General features: G+C 50.7%; 1 protein-coding gene and 1 pseudogene across 1 annotated transcript; both read left to right on the top strand.

Annotated features, from left to right (window-relative positions):
• Positions 1 to 60: 60 nt before the first annotated feature.
• Positions 61 to 23,054, top strand: NT5C1A (5'-nucleotidase, cytosolic IA). Its single transcript, XM_012439178.3, has 6 exons — positions 61 to 195; positions 7,832 to 7,999; positions 8,414 to 8,543; positions 10,635 to 10,757; positions 12,793 to 12,977; positions 14,895 to 23,054. The coding sequence occupies exons 1-6, from the start codon at positions 61 to 63 to the stop codon at positions 15,258 to 15,260; spliced, it is 1,107 nt and encodes a 368-aa protein (XP_012294601.2). The 3' UTR covers positions 15,261 to 23,054.
• On the top strand, positions 215 to 921 carry LOC135273117 (uncharacterized; annotated as a pseudogene).
• Positions 23,055 to 23,145: the final 91 nt, after the last annotated feature.

Below are 23,145 nucleotides of genomic sequence, written 5' to 3'. Positions count from 1 at the left end.
CCAGCCACCTTCGCGTCTACGCCGCCGCCTGCTCTGGCCGGGCCGGGTCAGAGCCCGAGCATGGAACCTGGGGAAACCCGGGAGCCTCAGGAGCCCCGCGAGCCCGGGCCAGGAGCAGAGACCGCTGCGGCCCCGCTCTGGGAGGAAGCCAAGACTTTCTACGACAACCTCGCACCCAAGAAGAAACCCAAATCGGTAAAAGCAAGGCACGGGTTTGCGGGGGGTGGGGAAGGGTTACTCCGAGAGAGGGGACATAAGTCTCTTGGGAAGGGACCCGTGGCGCCCCTCTGGGAGGGGACGCAGCTACTCAGCCCCAGAAAGCGCCCGGCAGCTGGCGCGGGATCGGGTTTATTTTGGGAGCTCTGCTCTGGTGTATTTTTTCCCGGGACTCAGGTTCCACGCCAGGATCCCCCTCCCCCATGCTGTCATCAGGGCCCAGCTCGAGGCCCGCAGCCCCAGCCCCTCCCCAGCGGGCAACCGGGGAGCGCAGATTGCACTTGTTGGCGAAGCCGGTCGGCAGCGCCTGCAGAAGCGCCCGGGGCGCGGATAACCAGACTCGGGAACCCTGTTCCTGGCTGTGCGCTCCAGTCTCCACCATCTGGGCATCGGGCTCCGGACCTTAGGCTCTGCGTTTAAGGTCTGGCTCTGGGCCCTGGGCCCTGGGCTAGGGGCACTGCGCTCCCGGCGTCCTAAGGAAAGGGAGCTACTCTCACCAGGCACTGGGATCCACACTCTGCGCTGGGGGGATCTGGGGGAGATCGGTGCCCTTGGCTGCAGGCTTCCAGCACTGGACTCAGCCCTCCAGCTCCGGTTCTGCTCCCCTCACGGTGGGCGTTAACATCCCCAGGACCCCGTGGTGGTGTCAGCCGTCTGGGACCTCACACAGAGGAGCCCTCTCCTGTCCCCCACTAAACAAGTTGATGATGCCCTGGTCTGCCCCTGGGCCTTGCTCTCCCCAGCTTCCCAGATCTCAGAGCTTGAGGAGGGGACTGAGGATAGAGGTTGGCCCAGAGACGTCCTCTGAAGAGCTCCAGCTTGATCTTAAAGCAATCTGCTGCTTCCCTCCAAGGACCCTTCCCCAAGAGGTCCACCCTATAAGCAATCTTTCACTTAGCACCTCCAGGCTCCACTCAACGGTGGGGACTGAGGAATTAACTAAACTGAGTCCCTGCCTCAGGAGCTCACCACACACTGATGGGGGCTCTGGAGATGAGAGTCTGGGGGAGTTGTCGGGGCAGTGGAGTAGTGCCGTCACACTGGGGAAAGCTTCGTAGAAGTGGTATGTATGCTGATCTTAAAGCCTGAGTGTGTGGAGTTTCCCAGAGAGAAGAAAACAGGACAGGCAAAAGTCATGCAGACGTCTCTGAAGCTCAGGACTGTGTTCCTGAATAAGTACTGAGTGGAGAATGCAGGATTGCTGGGAGAAGAGCAGGAGGGATGTGATAGAGCCCACAGAGGGCCTTGGGGATCTTGTTAAGGAGTCTGGACCTTATTCAATGGGGTCAGGGATTTCCAAATTAGCTTCCCCAAGTCCCCTGTTTCATGGAGTCTGCACACATGTAAATCCAGTGTATGTTCTTTCTTCTTCAAACTAAGTTTTATACAATTTAAAATGTGCAATAAAACCCAACTCACTCTAATGTATTAGGTGGATATTTTAGCAGCTCAAGGCCACTAGCTTGTGCTGCAGATTTTTTTTAAAGCAAACCTCAGAATAAGGTTTTCCCTGCGATCTGTTTCATAGAAGAGCATCTTGAGATTGTGAGGCCTGTAGTTTAAAACAAAACAAAACAAAAAACCTTTTAGCATTTGCAACTACTTATTGGTCTGAATCAGGACTTTCTCAATACTTCGCAAATACAAACCCAGCAACAACTTGGCTGGACACTGAAGCTAAAGTCTGCACAGGCATCCTAACCTCTAGTTTCAAATTTGTTGTCATGCAAACAACTGTGTTGTTTTCATTGTTTGACTTTATAATAAATAAATAAACGTAATGCATTTGAATCCGTAAAATAAATATACGCCAATTGTATATGGTATCTCTGGTACCATATGGTATGAGATATACGGTAATTATATATGGTAATATCTGGCTTACATATTGAATTCAAAGTTCATTTGAATTCATTTAAATAAAAGGTCAACCCACATTTTTAAAACATATGAATACCATTATGGAGCTATTCCAGGATTTTTCATCAGGGGATTAACTGGGTCCCATTTTTATTTTAGAAAGATCACTCTGGGATGGATTGGAAAGGGTGAGTCTGGCAGCAAGCCCACCAGTGAGAAGGCTGGTGCCTGTCTGAAAAGGAAGCTGGATGAGTGTCAGTGTTATGGCCTGAGGTATGGAGAGGAAGGGACGGAGATTGGGGACTGGGGTAGTGAATGCATCAGTGCTCAAAATCCACTTCCTCCTCAAGCACCAAGGAACCAGGGAGCTCAGGCTCAATGGTCAGTCATGACCCCTGGGTCAGCCCCTGACTCTCACAATTCTCTGGGAGGCAAGAAGTCCGGAGGCTTCCCAGCTCCTATTCCCTCCTGCAGAAACCCCTCTTCCTACAGGCTATTTTGGGGACTTTAGGCCTCATGGGCTCCATTGTGGCCTGGGCTGGGCTTATTCTCATTCCCAGAGGCCTGAGTAAAATATTGAACGCCCGACAGCCTGTTGGAAGCCCTCACCTCATGGGGTCAGAACACTTCTTCAACCCAGAGCCCTCCTGTCCCTCTCTCCTTCAGCAGCCCTTCCCTCTCTAAGTCCTACTAGGAATGACAGCTTTTTGCCTATGTTTCTATCTTGAGCCCAATAGGCAGAATTACTTTGGCCTAAATGGGAGCTCCTCAGGCAGGCCAGGTCGGGGTGGGCTGCCTTGTTATTCTTTCATTCCCATCCCCCAGCTGGAGCCCTCAGCCTGACCCTGGAAGGCAGAGAGAGTTGCCAGGACCCTGGTTTCCTGGAGCCCAGAGCTCCCAGACTGAGCCTCGGAATCGTTCTGACCCAATTCACAGTCTGAGATCAGGGCTTCTTTCTGCTCTCTGAAGGAACTGTTCCTCGATGCCCCTGCCAACACATGGCCACCTCTGTGGCCAGGCCCGGGAGGGTCTCTACATCCACATCTTCTCCCCAGCTCTGGCCAGCCCCTTTCACCTGCTCCTTCAGCTCCACCTAGAGCCTGGACAGGTCATTCATCAATCCCAGCTGGGATCCATATTTCTTACACAGTCACAGCCTCCGGGCCCTTAAACTCTACCTCGTTTGCACTGTGTCACAGCAGTCTAAGTGGGGACACAGAGTCCTGCCCTTGGGACCTCCATTCTGATGGGAAACAGAGACCTGTCCTTAGAAACCTCAATTTGAGGGCATGCCCTGATCATTTCTCCCAAATCTGGAAAGTGAAGTCTGGGGGAGATGTTTCCAGGGAAGGCGGAAGTAGCAAGGGATGGAGTCTTCTGGGAGCTGTTGAGGAGGGGAATAGCAAGGGGACTGCAGTGTGGAGAGAGGCCAGGCTAGACGCCAGAGACGAGAGCTCATCTTGCTCTGCCTTGACCTAGAGTAATACTCTGCCCCTCTCTGGGCCTGTTTCCCTATCTGGAAAAGTGAGAAGCAGAGGACTCATGGGACCAAGGCTACCAAGATGTTTTTCTTGCAACAGCAGGGGTGGGATGGGATGGGGTCTGTCTGGGTAGCTCAGTCAGAGAGGGCCCAGGACTTGACAGTCTGGCAGGGACTGTGGGACAGAAAGTAAGGAGTGAGACTTTGGCTGGCTGCCAGGCCTGGAGTGGTAAGCTTGGGAACCTGTCTGGAGGGGCTGGGAGGGAAGCTGGCTCTCTGTCCTTGAAAGGGTGATGGCCTTTTCCTGAGGCAGTAAGCCCAGGGGGTGGGGCAAGCTTAGCTCCTGTTCTGAAGGCCTCCAGGCTTCCAGGGTTTATGAGAGTGGGTCTCCCCACTCCACCACCAACCCCACCCTTAGGACGCACAGACACACGGTGGTGGTCAGCAACTGAGAAAGGTATTTGGGTTGAACCTCCAGGAAGAAACACCTGTTCTGCCACTGCCTTATGCCGACCTTGCTGGCCACATACACCATCTTGGTTGGCGTTAAAAGTCAAATGCAAACTGAGGTCTAACACAGGACCTTAGGGAACTCTTTTGCCTTCCACTCCCATTTTAAGGTTCTAAAGCTGCATTACTCACTAGCCATATACAGCTGTTTAAGTTCATTTAAATTAAATAAAATCTAAAATTCAGTTCCTCAGTTTCATTAGTCACATTTCAAATTGTTCCAGAGCCACGTGGACAGCACAGATCATGGAATATTTCCATTATCATAGAACGTTCCGTCAGACAGCGCTCTTCTAAAAGATGATGTCAGCCTCTGTCTTGGGGTGGATCATGAGCTCCATGGGGACAAGGATCTTACCTGTATTGTTTCCTGCCATGTCCATCACACAGTGTCTCTCAAATGTAACCACTCAACGTTGTCAACTGATTGGAACCCAGGACTCACCCCAGAAAGAAGCAATGGGGTTGAGTACCTGACCCACAGGTGATCAGGAGAGGCCAGAATATGAGGTGCATTTATGAGCCTAGACCTCAATTTGAGTCCCTCATTTTTAAATTGTAAAGGGAGGATCATGACCCCAGGACTCCTCAGGACACAGACATGGTGGGATTCTCTGTGTGTCTGTAAGTCCCTTGGGCACTCATATACCGATCCTCCCCAGGGACTATAAAGGGGCCAGCTGCTGTCTGGGGTGCCATGCTCCACTCCCCCATTCTACTGGAAGTGAGTGTTAGAGTCCATTCGGAATAGTGTAAGTACCATTGACGGAGTGACTTATCGACAACAGATATTTGTTTCCCATATAAGTTGCTGGAGGCTGGAAGTTCAAGATCAAGGTGCTGACAGATTTGATGTCTGATGAGGATCAGCTTTCTTGTCCATAGATGGCCACTTCTATCTGTGTCCTCACATAATGAAAGGGGCAAGGGAGCTCTCTGGGGGCTCTTTTACCATGAAGGCTTCACCCTCATAAACTAATCACCTCCCAATGCCTCTGCCTCTTAATACTATCACCTCGGGGATTTGGTTTCAGCATGAGTTTGGGGGTGATGCATATATTTATACCATGGCAGTAGGGAAGAAGTTCTGGGGCCCTCTGGGACCCCTAGAGAAGGCCCTCTGTAAGCTCACATCTGCTTATTCTTCTGGGCTCATATACACCCACCCCCACATGCCTGGCCTCTGCCCACCTTTGTGAATGCCTTGTGTGTATGCAAACCTCTTCATGCCTTCCTTCACCCTGCTCCTCCTTTTTTAAAAATTTTTTTATTTTTATTTTTTTGAGACGTGGTTTCACCATGTTGGTCAGGCTGGTCTCAAACTCCTGACCTTGTGATCTGCCCACCTCAGCCTCCCAAAGTGCTGGGATTACAGGTGTGAGCCAGCATGCCCAGCCCCCCTGAACCCCCTTTAAGGCTTTGCTCACAAGGTCTCCTCTCCATGACAACTTCCTCTGAACCCCTATCATCAATACTTTGCTTTCACCTCTGTTCTCTAGCTCATGTCCATTTTCTGTGGTTATAAGAGAATACCACAGACTGGTTAATTTATAAAGAGCAGGGATTTTTCCTCATGGTTCTGCAGCTGGGAAGTCCAAGAGCATGGTGCCAGGTTCTGGCAAAAATCTTCCCATGGCAGAGAGCATCACATGGTGAGGAAGCACATGTGAGAGAGACAGAGAGAGAATGGAGGTCAAACTTATCCTTTCATCAGGAGCCCACTCCCTCAGTAACTGACCCATTCCTATAATCATGGCATTAATCTATTCAGGAGAGCAGAGCCCTTGTGACCTAATCACCTCTTCTTAAAGGTCCCACCTCTCAACACTGCTGCCTTATGTCTTAAATTTCCAACACATGAACTTTGGGGGACATATTCAAACCACAGCAACTCATTTCCTTCCCTTTTGCATCTGAGTTCCCTTTACCTATCTTTCTTCCCTACCAGCCTGTGAGTTCTGAGGACAGGAACCAGGTGCTTGCCAGGACCACTGGGCAGAGCTCAGGCATCTGGCACAAGAACCAGTGAATATCTGACAAATTTGCTTCAACCAAAAGAAATATTCTCTGAGCACCTTCTATATATCAAGATATCTGAACAGATTAGGGCACTGCAGTGGAGTTTCTATTTCATGTTAAATTTGTCATTGCACATACTGTTTCTTGTTTAAATATATCAAAGTTTCAGAGACATTAAAAGTTTACTGAGCACCTCTCTGTTTTAGGCAGAGTACTATACACTAGAGATACAATCTAAACAAGACTCATGGTTCCTGCACACTCAGAACTTAATAACTTAAGTGATTAAATAAGCAATTATAATTTAATGTTAATTTTTTTTTTTTTTTTTTGAGACTGAGTCTCACTCTGTCACCCAAGCTGGAGTGCAGTGGCACAATCTCGGGTCACTGCAACCTCCACCTCCCAGGTTCAAGCAATTCTTCTGCCTCGGCCTCCCTAGTAGTTGGGACTACAGGTGTGTGCCACCACACCCGGCTAATTTTTTGTTTTTTTAGTAGAGATGGGGTTTCACCGTATTGACCAGGCTGGTCTTGAACCCCTGACCTCAGGTGATCGGCCCGCCTCGGCCTCCCAAAGTGCTGGGATTACAGGTATGAGCCACCATGCCCAGCCAATTTAATGTTAAATTTTACTGAAAAGGAAATCCTTAGGAGAGGTATCAAACTAAGACTAAGTAAGACTGAGAGAAGCCTTCCTAGAGATGACATCTAGTTTGAGACCTGAAGGTTGAATACAAGTTAGCTGGAATGAGAGTTAGGGAAAGAGGACACTGGGCAAGGGAACATCATATGCAAAGGCTCAGAAAAAGAGGGGAAAGTATGCCCTGGTGTGAGAAAGATCAGCTGGGGCAAAGCTGGGGGATGGGAAGAGTGGAATGGAAAGAGAAGTAGGGGTCTGTTGTGAAGTGCTTTCTGTTCCACACTAGAGGCTGCCAGCCATATTCTGAGAATAGCGTGCACCACTAAACAGATGGGCTGTGGTCAGATCTGAACTTTAGAAAAATCCCCTGACAGCAGCATGAATGGCAGATTAGAGAGAGTGACAGATGACGACAGCCTGAACGAAAGAAGTGGATGGATTCTGGTTGAGTTGACTCATTTCAGTGATTGATTGATGGGGAAGGGAGTTGAGGCTGACTTCCCGGCTTCTGCGTGGGTAATGGGTGGATAGTCGTTCCAAGCCTTGCTATGAGTTACAGGGAGAAGGTGATGGGAGTTCACCCTTGGGAATGTTAACTTTGATGGCTGTTAGTCAACTGGGACTGTTAGATGGATAGATGAGTCTGGAGCTCAGGAGACAGATCTGGGCTGGAGATACATTTTTTATATATAATTGTCATATTTATGGGCGTCATTTCTTCCTAAGGGCATGTAGCTCTTATTTGATAATGGAAACCATCTGAGATCATCTCCAGCATCCGTCATACTTTGGCCACATACATTGGCTTCATTTTTTTTGTTGTGTCCAGATGACTGACTAGATTGCAAACTCCCAAGGCCATGGCTCTCCCTCCATCAGACTCGTTGCTTCCAGCAAGGGAGCCAGCACCTCTCTCAACCCCTATCTGGGTCCGGCATACATGGGGTCCTGACCTAAGTCCACCTCTGCCCAAGGCTGGGCCTCTTTAGGGTTACAGACTGCATCTGGGTCTCCTCTATGTCCCCACTACCCAGGAAGACTCCCACATGCGCACCTGCCTCAGGGGAGGTCTGAGTCATGACCTCTTCTCCCATATCCCTGCAGCCCAAGCCTCAGAATGCAGTCACCATCGCTGTGTCCTCCAGAGCCTTATTTCGCATGGACGAGGAGCAGCGGATCTACACGGAGCAGGGCGTGGAGGAGTATGTGCGCTACCAGCTGGAACATGAGAACGAGCCCTTCAGCCCCGGGCCAGCCTTCCCTTTTGTGAAGGTGAGGGGACAGTTCCACCACCAGCTACTACAGTGCCTTTGTAGGGATTAAAGAAAGGCACTCCCATGGGTATTTGAGTCAGGAAAAAGGGCCCCTCTGGGCAGCTGTAACCACATAGGTGCACAGCTTGGCTAGGTGACAGAGCCTTTGTGGAGGAAGAGGCCACCCCACTCTCCGGACCAATGCAGCACCATTCCTGGTAACCAGCTTGGTGAGTGGAATGTGGGCTGGATTTCAGCCCAGGCTCTCTCCTTTAGCGAGGTGCCTCTGAGTGGTAAACAACTTGCAATAAGAGAAGATGCACTGATCTCATCCCAAGCCTGGCTCCTTCCCTCCCCTCACTGGATCCTTGGCCACCAGCTTCAGGTATCAATCCTTGGAGGTCTAAGCTGGAGGATGCCCTCTCCCTTCCAGGCTCTGGAGGCCGTGAACAGGCGGCTGCGGGAGCTGTACCCCGATAGTGAGGACGTCTTCGACATCGTCCTCATGACGAACAACCACGCTCAAGTGGGTGTCCGCCTCATCAACAGTATCAACCACTATGGTGAGCATGAGCATGAGGATGGGGGTTTCCCCTGGGACACCCCTACCATACCCCCCAGGGATGGGGCCACATCTCTGCAGGATGGAGTTGTACTGGCCGGAACCCCAAGCCCAGTGTGTCCTTGTAAATTGGCTCTTTAAACAAACAAGCAAAACCCTGATTTGTAGTGTTGCTAGTTTTCGGGGTGTAAATATTTCCACCAGGACTGGTTTCAAGCTATCAGTGGTTGAACAACACAAATGGCTCACAAAATTTCTGAATGTTTAACTGTGGGCTCTTGCCAGCTGGTACAAGCCAGTTCCAGCATACCCTACTCCCAGTGTGATTAGGTGGGGCACTTACTGCCTCCCTGCCTCAGTTTCTTTAACTGTGATGGGGCTAACAGGCCTCACAAGGCTTCTAGGAGAATCCAGTGCAGCTGTCAGAGTGAAAGGGCTTTGTGTCTTAGTCTGAACCCAAGGTTAAAAATAATAGACCCTCCGTCCGGGCGCGATGGCTCACACCTGTAATCCCAGCACTTTGGGAGGCCGAGGCGGGAGGATCACAAAGTCAAGACATCGAGACCATCTTGGCCAACATGGTGAAACCCCGTCTCTACTAAAAATACAAAAATTAGCTGGGCATGGTGGTGCATGCCTGTAATCCCAGCTACTCAGGAGGCTGAGGCAGGCAGAGGTTGCTATGAGTTGAGATCGTGCCACTGCACTACAGCCCGGCAACAGAGCAAGAATCCATCTCAAATAATAATAATTATAATCCATCCAGAGCTGGCTTAAGCCGAGGAGAATAATTTCTTATTAGGTTACAGGGGTGTCTTTCAGAGGGCAGGACATAAAATTGGGCCTACAAAGGCCTGAATCCAAGTACTAGAAATCTCTCCCGGGCTCTTCTCTCTTCAGGCCACATGAACCTTTATTTGTGCTTCTCTAGCAAGTTTGCTTCCCTCCTCCCAACACTGAAATTGGATTTATCTGCTTTCCTTGAATAAAAACCATATTCAAGAAAAGTGGGCCAGGCACGGTGGCTCACTCCTGTAATCCCAGCACTTTGGGAAGCCGAGGTAGGCGGAACACTTGAGGTGAGGAGTTCGAGACCAGCCTGGCCAACGTGGTAAAACACCATCTCTACTAAAAATACAAAAATTAGCTGGGCATGGTGGTACACGCCTGTAATCCCAGCTACTCAGGAGGCTGAGGCATGAGAAGCACTTGAACCTGCGAGGCAGAAGTTGCAGTGAGCCGAGATCCCCCCACTGCACTCTGGCCTGATGACAGAGAGAGACTCCATCTCAAACAAAACAAAACAAAGCAAAGCAAAACAACAACAACAACAACAAAAAGAAAAACAGAAAAGAAAAGTGGAGAAATCCACACTTTGGGGAGAGAGAGACAGAAAAATAATAAACCTATATCTATGGGTTCACAAGGTCTGAGTTTTAGCAACCAAGAGAGTCTAGTTGGCATTTTAAAATCCTAATTTCAAATTGCTGGGAGCAGGGTTGATATTAAAGATATTTAACCACCTGTGTGACATACGCACTGCATAATCAGGACAGACTCCCCCTACAGTGCTGAAGCAGGGCCCCGAAGGACCCCTGCCGTACCAGGCATTACCACCTTCCGTTGCGGACTCTGGGGAGGACAGACGTCCTGGTTAAGGGGGTGGGAGAGTGACGGGTAACTTAATGGGCTCAGAGCAGCAGCAGTTTATCAATCAACAAATACTTTACAATCTTTGCAGTCGTGGGGACCAGTGGACTGGCAGCCTAGGTAATCAGAATGGCCCAGCTTGGGTCAGGTGTCGGCTCTTATCCAATCAGCTATGGTCAGGAGGTTGGGGTCACACAGGCATGTAGCACTGTGATTCCTGGACCAGAGGATGTCCCTGTGAGCTGGACGATTGCTCTAGAGATGTGATTGTCCGCATTTCATCGATGAAGGATGTAGGGGCTCAGAGGGGAACACCGGCCTAAAATCACACAGAGACACACTGTGTGCCGTACCACACCCAGGCATCCACTGGGCACAAAGAGACTGCCCTGAAGCCCAGGGTTGACCCTGGCCTCACCTGAGTCCTCTACCTCCTTCCCAGACCTGTTCATCGAGAGGTTCTGCATGACGGGTGGGAACAGCCCCATCTGCTACCTCAAGGCCTATCACACCAATCTCTACTTGTCAGCCGATGCGGAAAAAGTGCGAGAAGCCATCGATGAGGGTAAGTCTAAGTGAGGAGGCAGAATATGGGGAGTGCAGCAAAGGGGTCCCCGAGGTGGGAGGCCTGGTCCTAAAGTTCCTAGCAGGTGCTGGGAGTTGCCACGGTAACCAGAAGGCAAAACTGCACAATACTTTCCTTAATTCTTATCATCTGTCCTATAAATTCTGAAAACAAGACCCTACCTGTTCCATCTTGCCACCTCTGGCCCTACTGGGTCATGGATGCTTCTACTTCTCAGCTTCACCCAGCCTTCTGTTTGCATGGAAACCCTCTCTGCAGCCCAGAAAGCTACTTTCTTCTATGATTCCTCCAAGTCAGAAGGAGTTCTGATTCCTGTAGGACCACAAGCGGCCTCTGCTCTGCCCTGGGCCAATGGGGAGGAGGATTTGTATCTAGTCCAGCCTGAGTGGTGGGGTCTGGGAAATGGCCAGCATCTCCAGCAGCTAGGCTAGCCAGTGCTTAGTGGAATTTAGGAGACCCAGATGGAAGTACTGACAAAGAGAATGCTCCTCTATGTGTGTCTTTCGAGGGGCAGTTTTGGGTGGCATCTGTAGTTTCAGTCCTCCCAACAAGGTGCATATACTATTGCATGTGGAAGAAAACAGGTGTATGGAGGAGCAAGGACTGAGAGGGCTTCTTAGGCTAAACACTAGTGACAAGTTTTTGTGTGTTTTTTTTAATCAACCAGCAATATATTCACTTTCCTCTTCCTCTTTCATGTGGTCTCCTGCCTGGAAGCTTGGCCTCTCTCCCCTGATAACTCACTCCCCTGAGCCACTTGGGAGCTCCTAGAGGCATTCTTTCACCAGGAACCAGAAGCTATTTCCCTAGACAGATGTCACACCCTCTGGTTGGGGCCTTGGCACTGGCATGTCAGTGTGCCTCTGTGTGTTTGTAACTTGACCTCAGGCTAGGGAACAGGAGAGTGGTCCACGGGGAAGCCCTGCTGAAGGTAGGGGTGATTCTGGGTCATCTTGGTTCCAGCGCTGGCAGAGCTGAGAAGGTGCCTGGCGTGATGCCTGGCACTGGCCCCACTTGAAGCATCCTCAGGCTAGTGAAGTTGTGAGAGGGTAGCACTGCTCACTCCTCCCAAACGCCTAAGCCCAGCCTCTGTGATCCTCAGTTCTCAAAGAGTTGGGCTGAAGCGGTCTTTGCAGAGATGGGGACTAGGGAATGGGCTCAGCCAGCTGCTCAGGTCTCCAGCCTCCCAGCACTGGCTCTCTGCCATCTAGTGCAGCTCTAGCCTGGAGCCGGAACCCCTGAGAGACATCCCTGGACCCCTGGAGGAGCCCAGGATTGCAGAGAGTCTGTGCACACAACTAGCCATCACCTGTGCTGTCTCCCAGGGCCACCTAGATTGTTTTTTGGGACCCTGAACAGCCACCAGTAGGGCATACCTGGGTGCCATTGTGACTGCAGACTGAGGGTACCCATACTCACCTCACCTGATTGCAGCCTGTGGTCTCAGCCCCAGAGCTGTGAGGCTGTTAATTTTACGGTGGTCCAGAGAAGGTGAGTGCCTTGCTAGAATCAACAGTGAGGGGGTGACGGAGGCCAAGCCCCAAGAGTTGGGGCTCCTTCTCAGCCCCACTGTAGGTCTCCGTCAGGGCTGTGTGCACCCCTGGCAGGAAGACAGTGGCCTGTGCCACTGATGTTTGTCTGGTCCACAGCAGCATGATCTTACTAGGTGTTAAAGTATTGAAATTCCTTCATACTTGTTGGTAAATTGTTCCTGCCCTGAGTCCTGAGTGCCCTTCTGCCCCCCGGGACTCCTCCCAGACTTCTCCACAAACCAATAACCAAAAGGGTAACCTGGCAAGGCAAGGGCCCTCAAGACCTGCTTTGGAACCGCTGCTACTGCCCTCTTTCTGGCCAGGATCCATGCACTACCAGTTTTTAAATGTTTTAAATATTAGTTTTCATCAGCCTCGCCCTGAGTCCTTTGTGAGGCGGGTGGGGCAAGGATAGCCTAAGATAGTCCTCTCTGGCCCTACTGCCCAGCCTGAAGGCAGACAATGCTTGCCTCTCTGCCCAGGGATCGCAGCTGCTACCATCTTCAGCCCCAGCAGGGATGTGGCTGTGTCCCAGAGTCAACTGCGCGTGGCCTTCGATGGGGACGCTGTGCTCTTCTCGGATGAGTCGGAGCGCATCGTCAAGGCCCACGGGCTGGACCGATTCTTCGAGCATGAGAAGGCCCACGAGAACAAACCTCTGGCTCAGGTGCTCCACATAGACCCAGAACCCCGGAGTGGAACAAGGCAGCTCCCCAGACCTGCCCTTGGCCTATACTCCCAGCCCAGAACGAAACGAACCCCAGGCTCAGCCCAGATTCCAGCCAGTCCCCTTGCCCCTCTCACTTGACCACTGGCCCCCCAATCAATAAGCTTCCGCCTACTTTGATGAGCTTCCATCCCCTCACTGAATCCCATTCCCCCTTTGAAGCCTCCATTCTCCCTCTGAGCCTCTCTCTAAGCCCACACCCACTCTTTGCAGCTCAAATCCCCATTTCTGAGGTCTCCTTTCCCTCCCTGAAGTCCCCATTCTCTAAGTCCCCACCCCTTCTCTGAAGTCCCTGTCTGCTCTAAAGGCCTCGTCCTGTCTCTTTGAAGCTGTCATCCTCTCTCTGGAACCCTCACCTCCTCCCAAGATCCCCCACCCCACTGAGAGAGCGCCCACCCTCTTAAGAAGCCTCTTTCCCTCACTGGAAACAGGAGGAAAGGAATTGCTGGACTGGGGCGCCTCACTGGGCAGGGAGATCCAGCTGAGTGTGGCGTGTGGGGCAGGCCATTTGCTCTGGGACATCTCCTGCCATCCATCCCTTGGCTGGGGCACGGGGACCCTCACTCACCCTCAAACTGCACAGTGTCTCTAACAACAGACTGTGCCCTAGAGCTTGATAAGAATTCCCTGGAGTCGAGGCTTTTGGGATTCTCCAGCTCTGCTGGGAGCTCCTATTTGAGCTTTTAACAAAAATCTGGGTGCTCAGTAATCTCAGGGCCCCTCTCTCCAAGAGCTCAGCAGGCTTCAGCTGTGGCTCCTAAATATTCAGTTCACTGCTGCTCTTCTGAGTTGGCTCTGAAATCCTTGGGAATCCAGGGCAGGAGAATTTTCCTAATAAGTGGTAGGCAGAGGCCCAGGAGACCACTCCTTATTCCAGGTCACCTACCAAGTAAGAGGTCTCCAAGACCAGGAGCCCGCTTTTGTTTATTTCTAACTGCTTTGGAAATAAGCAGTTCTCTTCATCTTCTGTTTTTTTGTTGTTGTTGTTCTCACATCGTCAGGAGGCTTCACTGTTCCGGGCACTGTAGAGAATAAATTCCTTCCCTGACCCTAGAGAGCTCGAGCGTGACACCCTGAGCCACCTGGGTGCCAGATGGACATGGTTGATGCTCAACAGTTACACATTGGTCCATCTTCACCAGCTGTTTACAGCTGGAGTCCATTCTGATTGGAGGGTGCCCATGCCATAGTTACTAAATTATTATTATTTTTTGAGACGGAGTCTTGCTCTGTTGCCCAGGCTGGAGTGCAGTGGCACAATCTCAGCTCACTGCAACCTCCACCTCCCAGGTTCAAGCAATTCTTCTATCTTAGCCTCTGGAGTAGCTGGGACTACAGGCACACACCACCACACCTGGCTAATTTTTGTATTTTTGGTAGAGACGGGGTTTCACCATATTGCCCAGGCTGGTCTGGAACTCCTGACCTCATGATCCACCCAGCTCGGCCTCCCAAAGTGCTGGGATTACAGGCTGAGCCACTGCACCTGGCCCCACTAAATATTTTTAATATCCTCCCTGTTGATGGGCACCGAAGGCCACACTTACAGAGCTTCAGGACAGACATCTGTATACTTTGATGGGCATATGGATGGACGATACATATTAACAGTTGCCCTGATAGCTATTCTGACCCAGCCCCAATATACAACAACACAGATTCCCTGACTAGAGCCCCACTGGTGCACACAGTAGCTTAAGCAGGCATAGCAGAACTAACTGAAAGATTTAAGGATCCCAAGGATTTAAGGATCCCAAGCTTTTCCACGCCAAACGAGACACTAGCACTTTAGGGAGAGCTGGGGGCAAATGTTTGGGAGGCGGCAGAGCTCACCATGTTCCACTTGCCTTCTCATAGGGCCCCTTAAAGGGCTTTCTGGAGGCACTGGGTAGGTTGCAGAAGAAGTTCTACTCCAAAGGCCTGCGGCTGGAGTGCCCAATTCGTACCTACTTGGTGACAGCACGCAGTGCAGCCAGTTCTGGGGCCCGGGCACTCAAGACCCTGCGCAGCTGGGGCCTGGAGACAGATGAAGCCTTGTTCCTCGCTGGAGCGCCCAAGGGCCCCCTCCTCGAGAAGATCCGCCCACACATCTTCTTTGATGACCAGATGTTCCACGTGGCTGGGGCTCAGGAGATGGGCACCGTGGCTGCCCATGTGCCTTATGGTGTGGCACAGACACCCCGGCGGACTGCACCTGCAAAGCAGGCCCCATCTGCACAGTAGCTGAACCCCCAGCTCTACTGACCCACATTGCTGCAGGCTCCCCGTCATACTTCGACACCTCATCTGGTAGATCCCTCTAGTTTCTCACTGTTCTGCCCTTCTGACTGTCTGCCCGCATCCCTACAAGTCATGTACTTGTAGGAAATTATGCAGACAGGACTGGCATTCTCAACATCCCTCCTCTGGGGCAAATTCTGTGCCCTGATCCTGAGTAGGACAGTAAGACTGTGCGGAGTAGCCGGATTTCAGGGGGAAGTTAACAGGTCTGAGAGAGGGAGGGTCAGAGAAGCCAGGATTTCTCAAAAGGGGCTCGGGATGAAAACTAGCTCAATGTAGTGTAATGAACACTGCTTTAAGAGAGAGTGGATCTGGCTTCTAAGCTCTGTCCTGCCATTAACTGCATGACTTTGAGTGAGTCCCTCCCCTTCATGGGCCCCAGTTTCCCCATCTTATAGGTGGTTTTCAAGCTCCCTTTTAGCCAAAGACGCTTGGTTCTTTAAGATCGCCCTCTTAGGCCAGGCGCAATGGCTCACGCCCGTAAACCCAGTACTTTGGGAGGCCAAGGCAGGTGGATCACCTGAGGTCGGGAGTTCGAGACCAGCCTGACCAACATGGAGAAACCCAGTCTCTACTAAAAATACAAAATTAGCCAGGCGTGATGGTGCATGCCTGAGGTCCCAGCTACTCAGGAGGCTGAGGCAGGAGAACTGCTTGAACCCAGGAGGTGGAGCTTGTGGTGAGCCAAGATCATGCCATTGCACTCCAGCCTAGGCAACTAGAGCGAAACTCCATTTCAAAAAAAAAAAAAAATCACCCTCTTAGAGGGTATGGCACTTTTGTGCAAATTACAGAAGGACACTGTCTAAGTGAATGAAAAACAAAAAGACAGCCCTTCCTCTGGCCTGGCCTGACCTGACCCAGACCCATGCTGGGATACACAGCTTAGCAGGATAGAGGCTAGATTTCAGCCCCCATGTGCCCTTCAGCTCAGAGGCCTTTGTCAAATGGACAAAATGCACAATCGCTCCCAGCAACCCTATCTATAATTTTACACATTTTGAAACCACTAGACAAGATGACCTATCTGCTCCTGTGATTCTCTAGCCTGAATGATCATCAGGGCTCAGCCCAGGAAGCAAGGGTCATGAATTTAACCTGCATACAAACTCTTCTCCAGCCAGCAGGGGGCACTGCAGGCTCTTCCCGGGGAGGAGCTTTAGTGGCCGCCTGCTCAGTGTTTCCTTTGCTCTTGCTTTGAGCCAAAGTTCAGTTGCTCCTGACTGCCAAGACCCTCACTTCCACCACCCTCACTCCCCCAGCTGTTGCATCCTGTTGAGCAGCTCTGCTGGTGGAATACGGGGCAGAGCATCAGTGTCCTCAATTCTAGGGGAAGAAAGCACAGTGGCTGAAGTAGGCGGTTGCCCAGGCTCAGCCCCAGGATGAGGTGCTGCCTGGGGTAAAGTGGGAAGTGTCAGGAAGTCTGGCGTGAGGCAAAAGGTACTGAGACAGTGACGCTTGGAGAGGAAGGAGCTGACATGTGCACTAACACAATTCTCCAGCTGTAGGATTGTGAGCGGAAGGCCAGTCAGAGCTGCCTTTGAGGTAATGAGCTCTCCATTACTGGATCCTGTGCAAGGACTTCTGGGATGAGGTGACCTCCCCATGAGATGTATCCGCGGATCCTCCACATTTGCAGGAGCCCCTGTGACCCCTTCTTCACCACTTCCAGAGGAGAAGTCTCACCACGTGATGAGTCAGCCTCCTCCTTTGCTGAGCATTCTCGGCTCTCTCCGGAGGGAGGGTAGAAGCACCAATGGCTGGTCCCCAGGAAGACCGAAGGGGTGAGCAGATATTTGTGTATGAATTGATTGCCAGGTTTCTGGGAGGAATCCTAGTCTTGAGCAAGCACTTTGTAAAGAAAACCAAAGGTATCATGAGAAGGGCAGGAGCCTGGAGGTGTGCTGGCAGGAAATGGGGCAGGAGAGCACTCTGGGGCTTGATCTTTGTCCTTCTGGGGACTCAGCTTAGGGTCTGAGTGAGCACAGATTCTGCGCAGTGTGAGGCAGGATAAGAGATGCAGAAAGATATTTCAGGAAGAAGAACAAAGTGAGAAGGCAGAGGTGGTTCTCAAAGTGGGCAATGATTTGGGCCAGAAGAGAAGGGCTGGGCTGGCCTTTTGCTGTCATTGTCAGAGGTCTCCATGAGGCTGGTCCCAGGGAGGAAGGGCATGGCTGTGTGGAGTGACTGGGACAGATATCCACAGTGATTGCTTTATCAGGGGACACTGGCATTATTGCCCCTAGAAGGGCCCATGGTGATGTCTTTGCGCGAGGCCATTTCTGCTGCACAGCCAGGATCCTTCTGGCTATAACAGTGGAGGCCTTGGGGCAGAAGGCCTGGGTTATGTCTCTACTTCCTGAGCTCCAAGCCTAGACAGAGGTGCTTTGAGAGCCAAGAACAACCTCAAGGCAACTAAAAGGAAGTGAATGAGGGAGCTCAGCCCCTGAGTCACCTTCGTTCTTGGCTGAACCGCAGAAAGGCCCTCTCCTTCTCACTCCCAGGGATCAGAATCAGCCCCATGGAAGAGCCTCCAAGTCTCACAGAGCTAGTGACTGCAAAGCCTACAAGGCCGGGCACAGTCCAGGCTCACAGCATGGCAATAGGCTGCCTGACCAGGGTGGACCTGCACACCGGGGGCGGCACCAGATGTCACCTAATTAAGATAAACTGCAGGGATTCTGGGACCTGTGCAGTCTTGCCCCCCGGGCCTAGTGATGAACACCACTGATTATTCCGTGTCTCTCAGGAAGCAGGAAAATATGATGCTGAAAGCAGAAAGATAAGGTGCAGAAAAAGCCATGGATTTCACTGGAGCTATCATTAATAGACACAGACAGCCCTGGGCAATGGAGAGACACTAAGAGCCTAAATTCTATTATTGAAATCACAAATTAGCATCTTCTCAGGCCTGGAAAAAAGCTTTCGGTCGCTGGAATAAAAAGCCAGAAATCTGGGGGACAGCCTTAGGCAGCAGTTACACAGGCCTTCTGATTGTCTTCGAGGTGAGGAGGTGCCCAGGAATGAGGAGCATTGAGTATTGTGTCACTAGAAAATTAAAAAGCCAGGTGAGCACCAAAATCCCAGGCCCAAGCAGGGAATGCAGCACTGAGGCGGAGGGGCCACGGCTTCTGAAACACTGGTCCCCTTGAGCTGAGAGCACCACTTCCCCAACAAGCTCTGCAGAACACTGGTCCCAGGAGATGCCTGCCAGCAAAGTCCCAGAGCCAATGGGAGTGCTGCTTAGCAGAAACACAGAAGCCCTGTTACTAAGCACTGAGCTTGCTCAGCCAGTTGCAAAACATCCTCCTCTCCTATCTGAGAGCCCAATCAGAGTAGTGGGAATATATCAGAATATGCCAGAAAAAACAGAAACTAGCAAGAAGTTCAAAGCCAAGATGGATTTGGCATTATAATGATACTCTATTGGTGTGCACCAGTACAGCCAAACTGATGATTAACATCTTGAAATACCTCCATACCAGTTGGTAAATAATGCTGCACTGAGTCCCCTGAATGTCTCTTCGTGGCCTCAGCTGACCCCTCCACTGTGAACGCTCCATTTTCCCACAATGTGGCCTCTAGGAGGCTGCAGCAGCACTATGGCCACTATCTGCTCTGTTTTGTGGTGTCCTGGTCATGCTGGTTTAGGGAGGTAAAGTAACTTGCCCAAAGCCATAGAGCTAGTAAGTGGCAGTGCTGGGACTCAAACTCCTGTCCATCCGATGCTAGGTCCCAGGTTTTCAACCACTTTGTCATACGGCTCATACATATGCATGGAGATAGCCAGAGAAGCTCCATTCTGCGGTCTTCACTACAGGAGTTCACTCACCTGACAGTTAACATGTTGATTTCCTGCATGGTGAAATGCTGGAATTCATTTGAGTGGGTGCTTTGATTATAGTTTCCTAAACAGCTAAAAATAATTTAAATTAGAGCCAAACATTTGCAAACCCCTGGAAGCACTTCCAGACAATCCCAAGTTCTGAGGAAGCCAGGGTGAAGACCCCTGTTTTGGGCTAACGCGGGTTTGGCCAAACTCCAGGCCCATGGGCCACATCTGACCCATCACCTTTTTTTGTAAAGAAACTGGTTGGAACACAGCCATGCCCATTTGTTTATATATGTTTATGGCCAATCTTGCACTGCAGCAACAGAGTTGAATTGTTACAACAGAGACTGGAAAGCCGAGAGTATTTGATATCTAGCCCTTTACAGAAAAACGTGGGCTAAGGCAGACAGCCTAGCAAACGCCTCAGCGGGATGAGCCAGGTCACACCCACCTCTGCATCTGTGGGCGGAGGTTGGCTCCACTCCCGAAGAGCGGGGCTCCAGGCCATCTGCAGATTCCAAGTTCTGACTATTTTCAAGCGACCCAGGGCTCATGGTACTTTGAAGTTTTGTTGATGCACTGATTTGGCTTGAGCGTGCTCTCCCAAGCTGATAAGTGAGAGGGCAGGAGCAGGCCCCGTGGCTTAGGATGAGCCCAGCTGGCTGTCACCATGCTTCGTATTCCCGATCCATTTCCTCGTGAGGCCTCTTAGGCAATCATGAGCCTGGTAGGTGGACGGGCATTAGCTAAATATGAGTTTTTGATAGACTGAAGTGCCAGTGTTGACTTCAGCAGCTCCAAGCCAACAAGGTCATCCATGTACTTTCTGTGAAAGCAAGAACAAGTTCATCATGAAGAGGGATTTTAGCCGGTTCAGAAGTTACTGATCAAGTGAGAGAGAAAACTCCTGTCACAGCTGGAATGGCAGTTTCTGGTGGCATGAGAGCATGTGAGCAGTAAACACAAATACCCCTCATAATGGAATTGTGGATCAGGAGACTTCTAGGACCCTGAAAATTTGGAAATTTACCAGGCTTCCAGGATCCACTGCAAGAACGAAGAGTTTGGAAGATGCCCCATCTACAGCCATCATTGCTGTCGCTATTCCATTATGATATTCTTCTCCACCAAGCCCAGACCGGGCCTCAGAATCTTTCTCCACCCAGCATTCCAGGCAGCCACTTCCCGTGGGCTGGAGCTGGTGTGAACGATGAAACCTCTTTCGCCATCCCTATTTGTGTTGGGTATTGTTATCCACGAGGCATGCAAGACCATCCCGGAACGTTCATTCTCTGAGGGTATGACGCAACTCTGAGGATACCAGAGTCTCCCCTGACTCGGGTAGGACACAGAGTGGGCGAATAGCATCATGTGGCTGGCAGTCTCCCAGGTCATGGGTTTTATCCAGTTTTGAAGCAAAACACAAACCTTCTCCTTCCTGCCAGTAGGTGGCACTGCAGGCTGGCACTCAGCTGCGGGCAGTAGTCAAGTGATTCTACTCACTGATTTGTTTCTCTCCTTTTGACTTAGTGCTGCGCTGGACTCTCCCCATGGTTAGCTCTAGCCAGCCACAAAGGACTTCAGGTGCTCTGGAAATGTTGCTAAACATGCCTGAGTGACGAGCCGATTGCTCTTGCCGGTAATTACTGTGATTGTGTGTATGGATGCACACATATAAGTTTGTGCAACAGGATAAAAATCGTGCACACAAGTGTATTTATGTGGATGTGTGTAATGGGTCAGATATCTCAGCCAATCACTCTGTGTGTGTGCTCATTATGTGTGTGTACAGATGATTATCTCTGTTAACTGAGTGTCCTGGGACCCACATACTGATGGCCAGCCCTGGAATAGTTGTACCTGTTCTCATCATAACATGGGTATTTGCATACGTGCAGCTTGAGAGCCACCGAGACCAGCCCCCAACCTCTGGCCAAGAAGGTCTTGGCTCCTAACCTTCTGCCTCCTACCGCTACTCCTGAGCCTTGGGAAGAAAGTGGTAGAATCTGTGTAAGGACAGCCCTTCTGACTACACCTGCCTCATCATCTCCATTTTTCTTCCCTCTCCCTAACAGTGCCAAGGCCAACATGTCCAGTTGTGCAGATTACGCACTGCAAACATCTAGAGGGAGCCATTCGCACTGTGACATGGATGGTACCTCTTAGACGCTTGTACAACCTACCAACCGTATACAGGTGCCCTGGTCATCTCATGGCCACGGCTAGGGAAGTTGCCTTCCTTCCCCCTACTGGCCCTGCCCAACCTAGGCAAGGATCCCTGCCTCTGCTTGAGTGTTCTAATGTGGCCCAGAAGTGACTTACCATTGACCTTGATTGGGAAGTATCTCCCTGATGGGCCATCCCCTAGAGGCCTTTGGAATTCCATTTATAAAAGTGAAATGTGACTGGGAACTTTTCAGTTACTCATTTTTGCAAAGTGAAAGCCTCTGTAAGGCAAACCAAAGCTGTGAAGACTGGGATCACTGACTCCCACACTCCCAGCCTGTGGGTGAATATGCCTTCATGGCCGTCTGCCACGGAATTAGGGTAAAGGCCTCAAGGCTAGTCTTGTAGCTAGCTGCCACCAAGTAGAAAATCACTGAGGTCACCCCAGACTGGATGCCTGGACCAGGGGTCACAAACTCCAATGCCTTCAGAGGCCAGGCAGGAAACATAAATGAGTAGAGAGGATTCGGCCGGGTCTGCAGTGAGAATGGAGGACGCTGTGGTCTGCTACGGCTGCTGCCACATGCGAATGTGACACGCACATGTGGCATGTCCACCTCATTTTTGAAGAGAAGCCAGGAATCTGGACTTTTAAATGTTGGCAACTATTTTGAATTTAGAAAACACCATCCAGGCCAAATAAGAGATATTCTGTAGGCTAGATCCGGCCCTCGAATCTCCAGTTTGCATCCGCTGGCCCAGGCCCAGACACTTGGGTTTTTGAAACCCACGTCACTGAGAGTCTGAGGATATGACACACAGATTCTCAATGTTGGATCTTTAAGAGACCCCAGAGATGACCTAGCTCAGCCTTTGTGCATTCAGAACTGCATATGTACAAACTTCTGTATTAATGTAATAGCGCACATATACTTAACTTCTGGTTCCTACTTAAGAGCATCTCAGTAACCTCCAATATAGAACAAGAAGAAAAATGAAGCCTGTACACATAGTGTGCTTGTATCTACCTGTCAGAAGCCCTTTGCTTTGATAGCATTTGTGCCTCAGTCTTCCTCATCACCCAACCTCTCCGGGTTGCTTGTTATGATAAACCTAAGTGCCTCCGTAAATGGTTAGAGCATGTGTTTCTCCATCTTTGTGACTTCCCTTGTCTGGGTATAAGACTGCTGGTAGTTCTCCCAGCTTTGCCCTCTTTGGCCTGCTAGTAGCATACCCCATCGATCCCGCCCTGTCTGGCTCTTTGTAGCATTTACCTGGTCACATGATAAAGGGTGCTGAGTGCTTGTCAATGTGGGTCCCTGTCACTTCTCATGCATGTCCTATACCTTAATTTTACTACATGAGCTTCTTCTTAAAAGCCATTCAAGGCCGGGTGCGGTGGCTCACGCCTGTAATCCCAGAACTTTGGGAGGCCAAGGTGGGCAGATCATGAGGTCAAGAGATCGAGACCATCCTGGCCAACATGATGAAACCCCATCTCTATTGAAAATACAAAAAAAATAGCTGAGTGTGGTGGCGTGCACCTGTAGTCCCAGCTACTTGGGAGGCTGAGGCAGGAGAATTGCTTGAACCCAGGAAGCAGAGGTTGCAGTGAGCTGAGATGGTGCCACTGCACTCCAGCCTGGTGACAGAGGGAGACTCTGACTCAAAAAAAAAAACCACAAAAAACAAACAAACAAAAAAACACGATTCAAATAAATGGAGAGGTTTTTGATTAATTTACATTGTCTTGTTGTCTTGTTATTTTCCCCACAACTGTATTCACAAACTGACATATGGACCCTCGTGAAATGCTAATGGCGATGTAGG

Source organism: Aotus nancymaae, unplaced genomic scaffold (assembly GCF_030222135.1).
Source record: "Aotus nancymaae isolate 86718 unplaced genomic scaffold, 86718_ANA_hifiasm-v0.15.2.pri h1tg000007l, whole genome shotgun sequence".
Lineage (NCBI taxonomy): Eukaryota > Metazoa > Chordata > Mammalia > Primates > Aotidae > Aotus > Aotus nancymaae.
The sequence above is the reverse complement of the archived record's forward strand: the minus strand, read 5'-3'. Positions and strand labels throughout refer to the sequence as shown.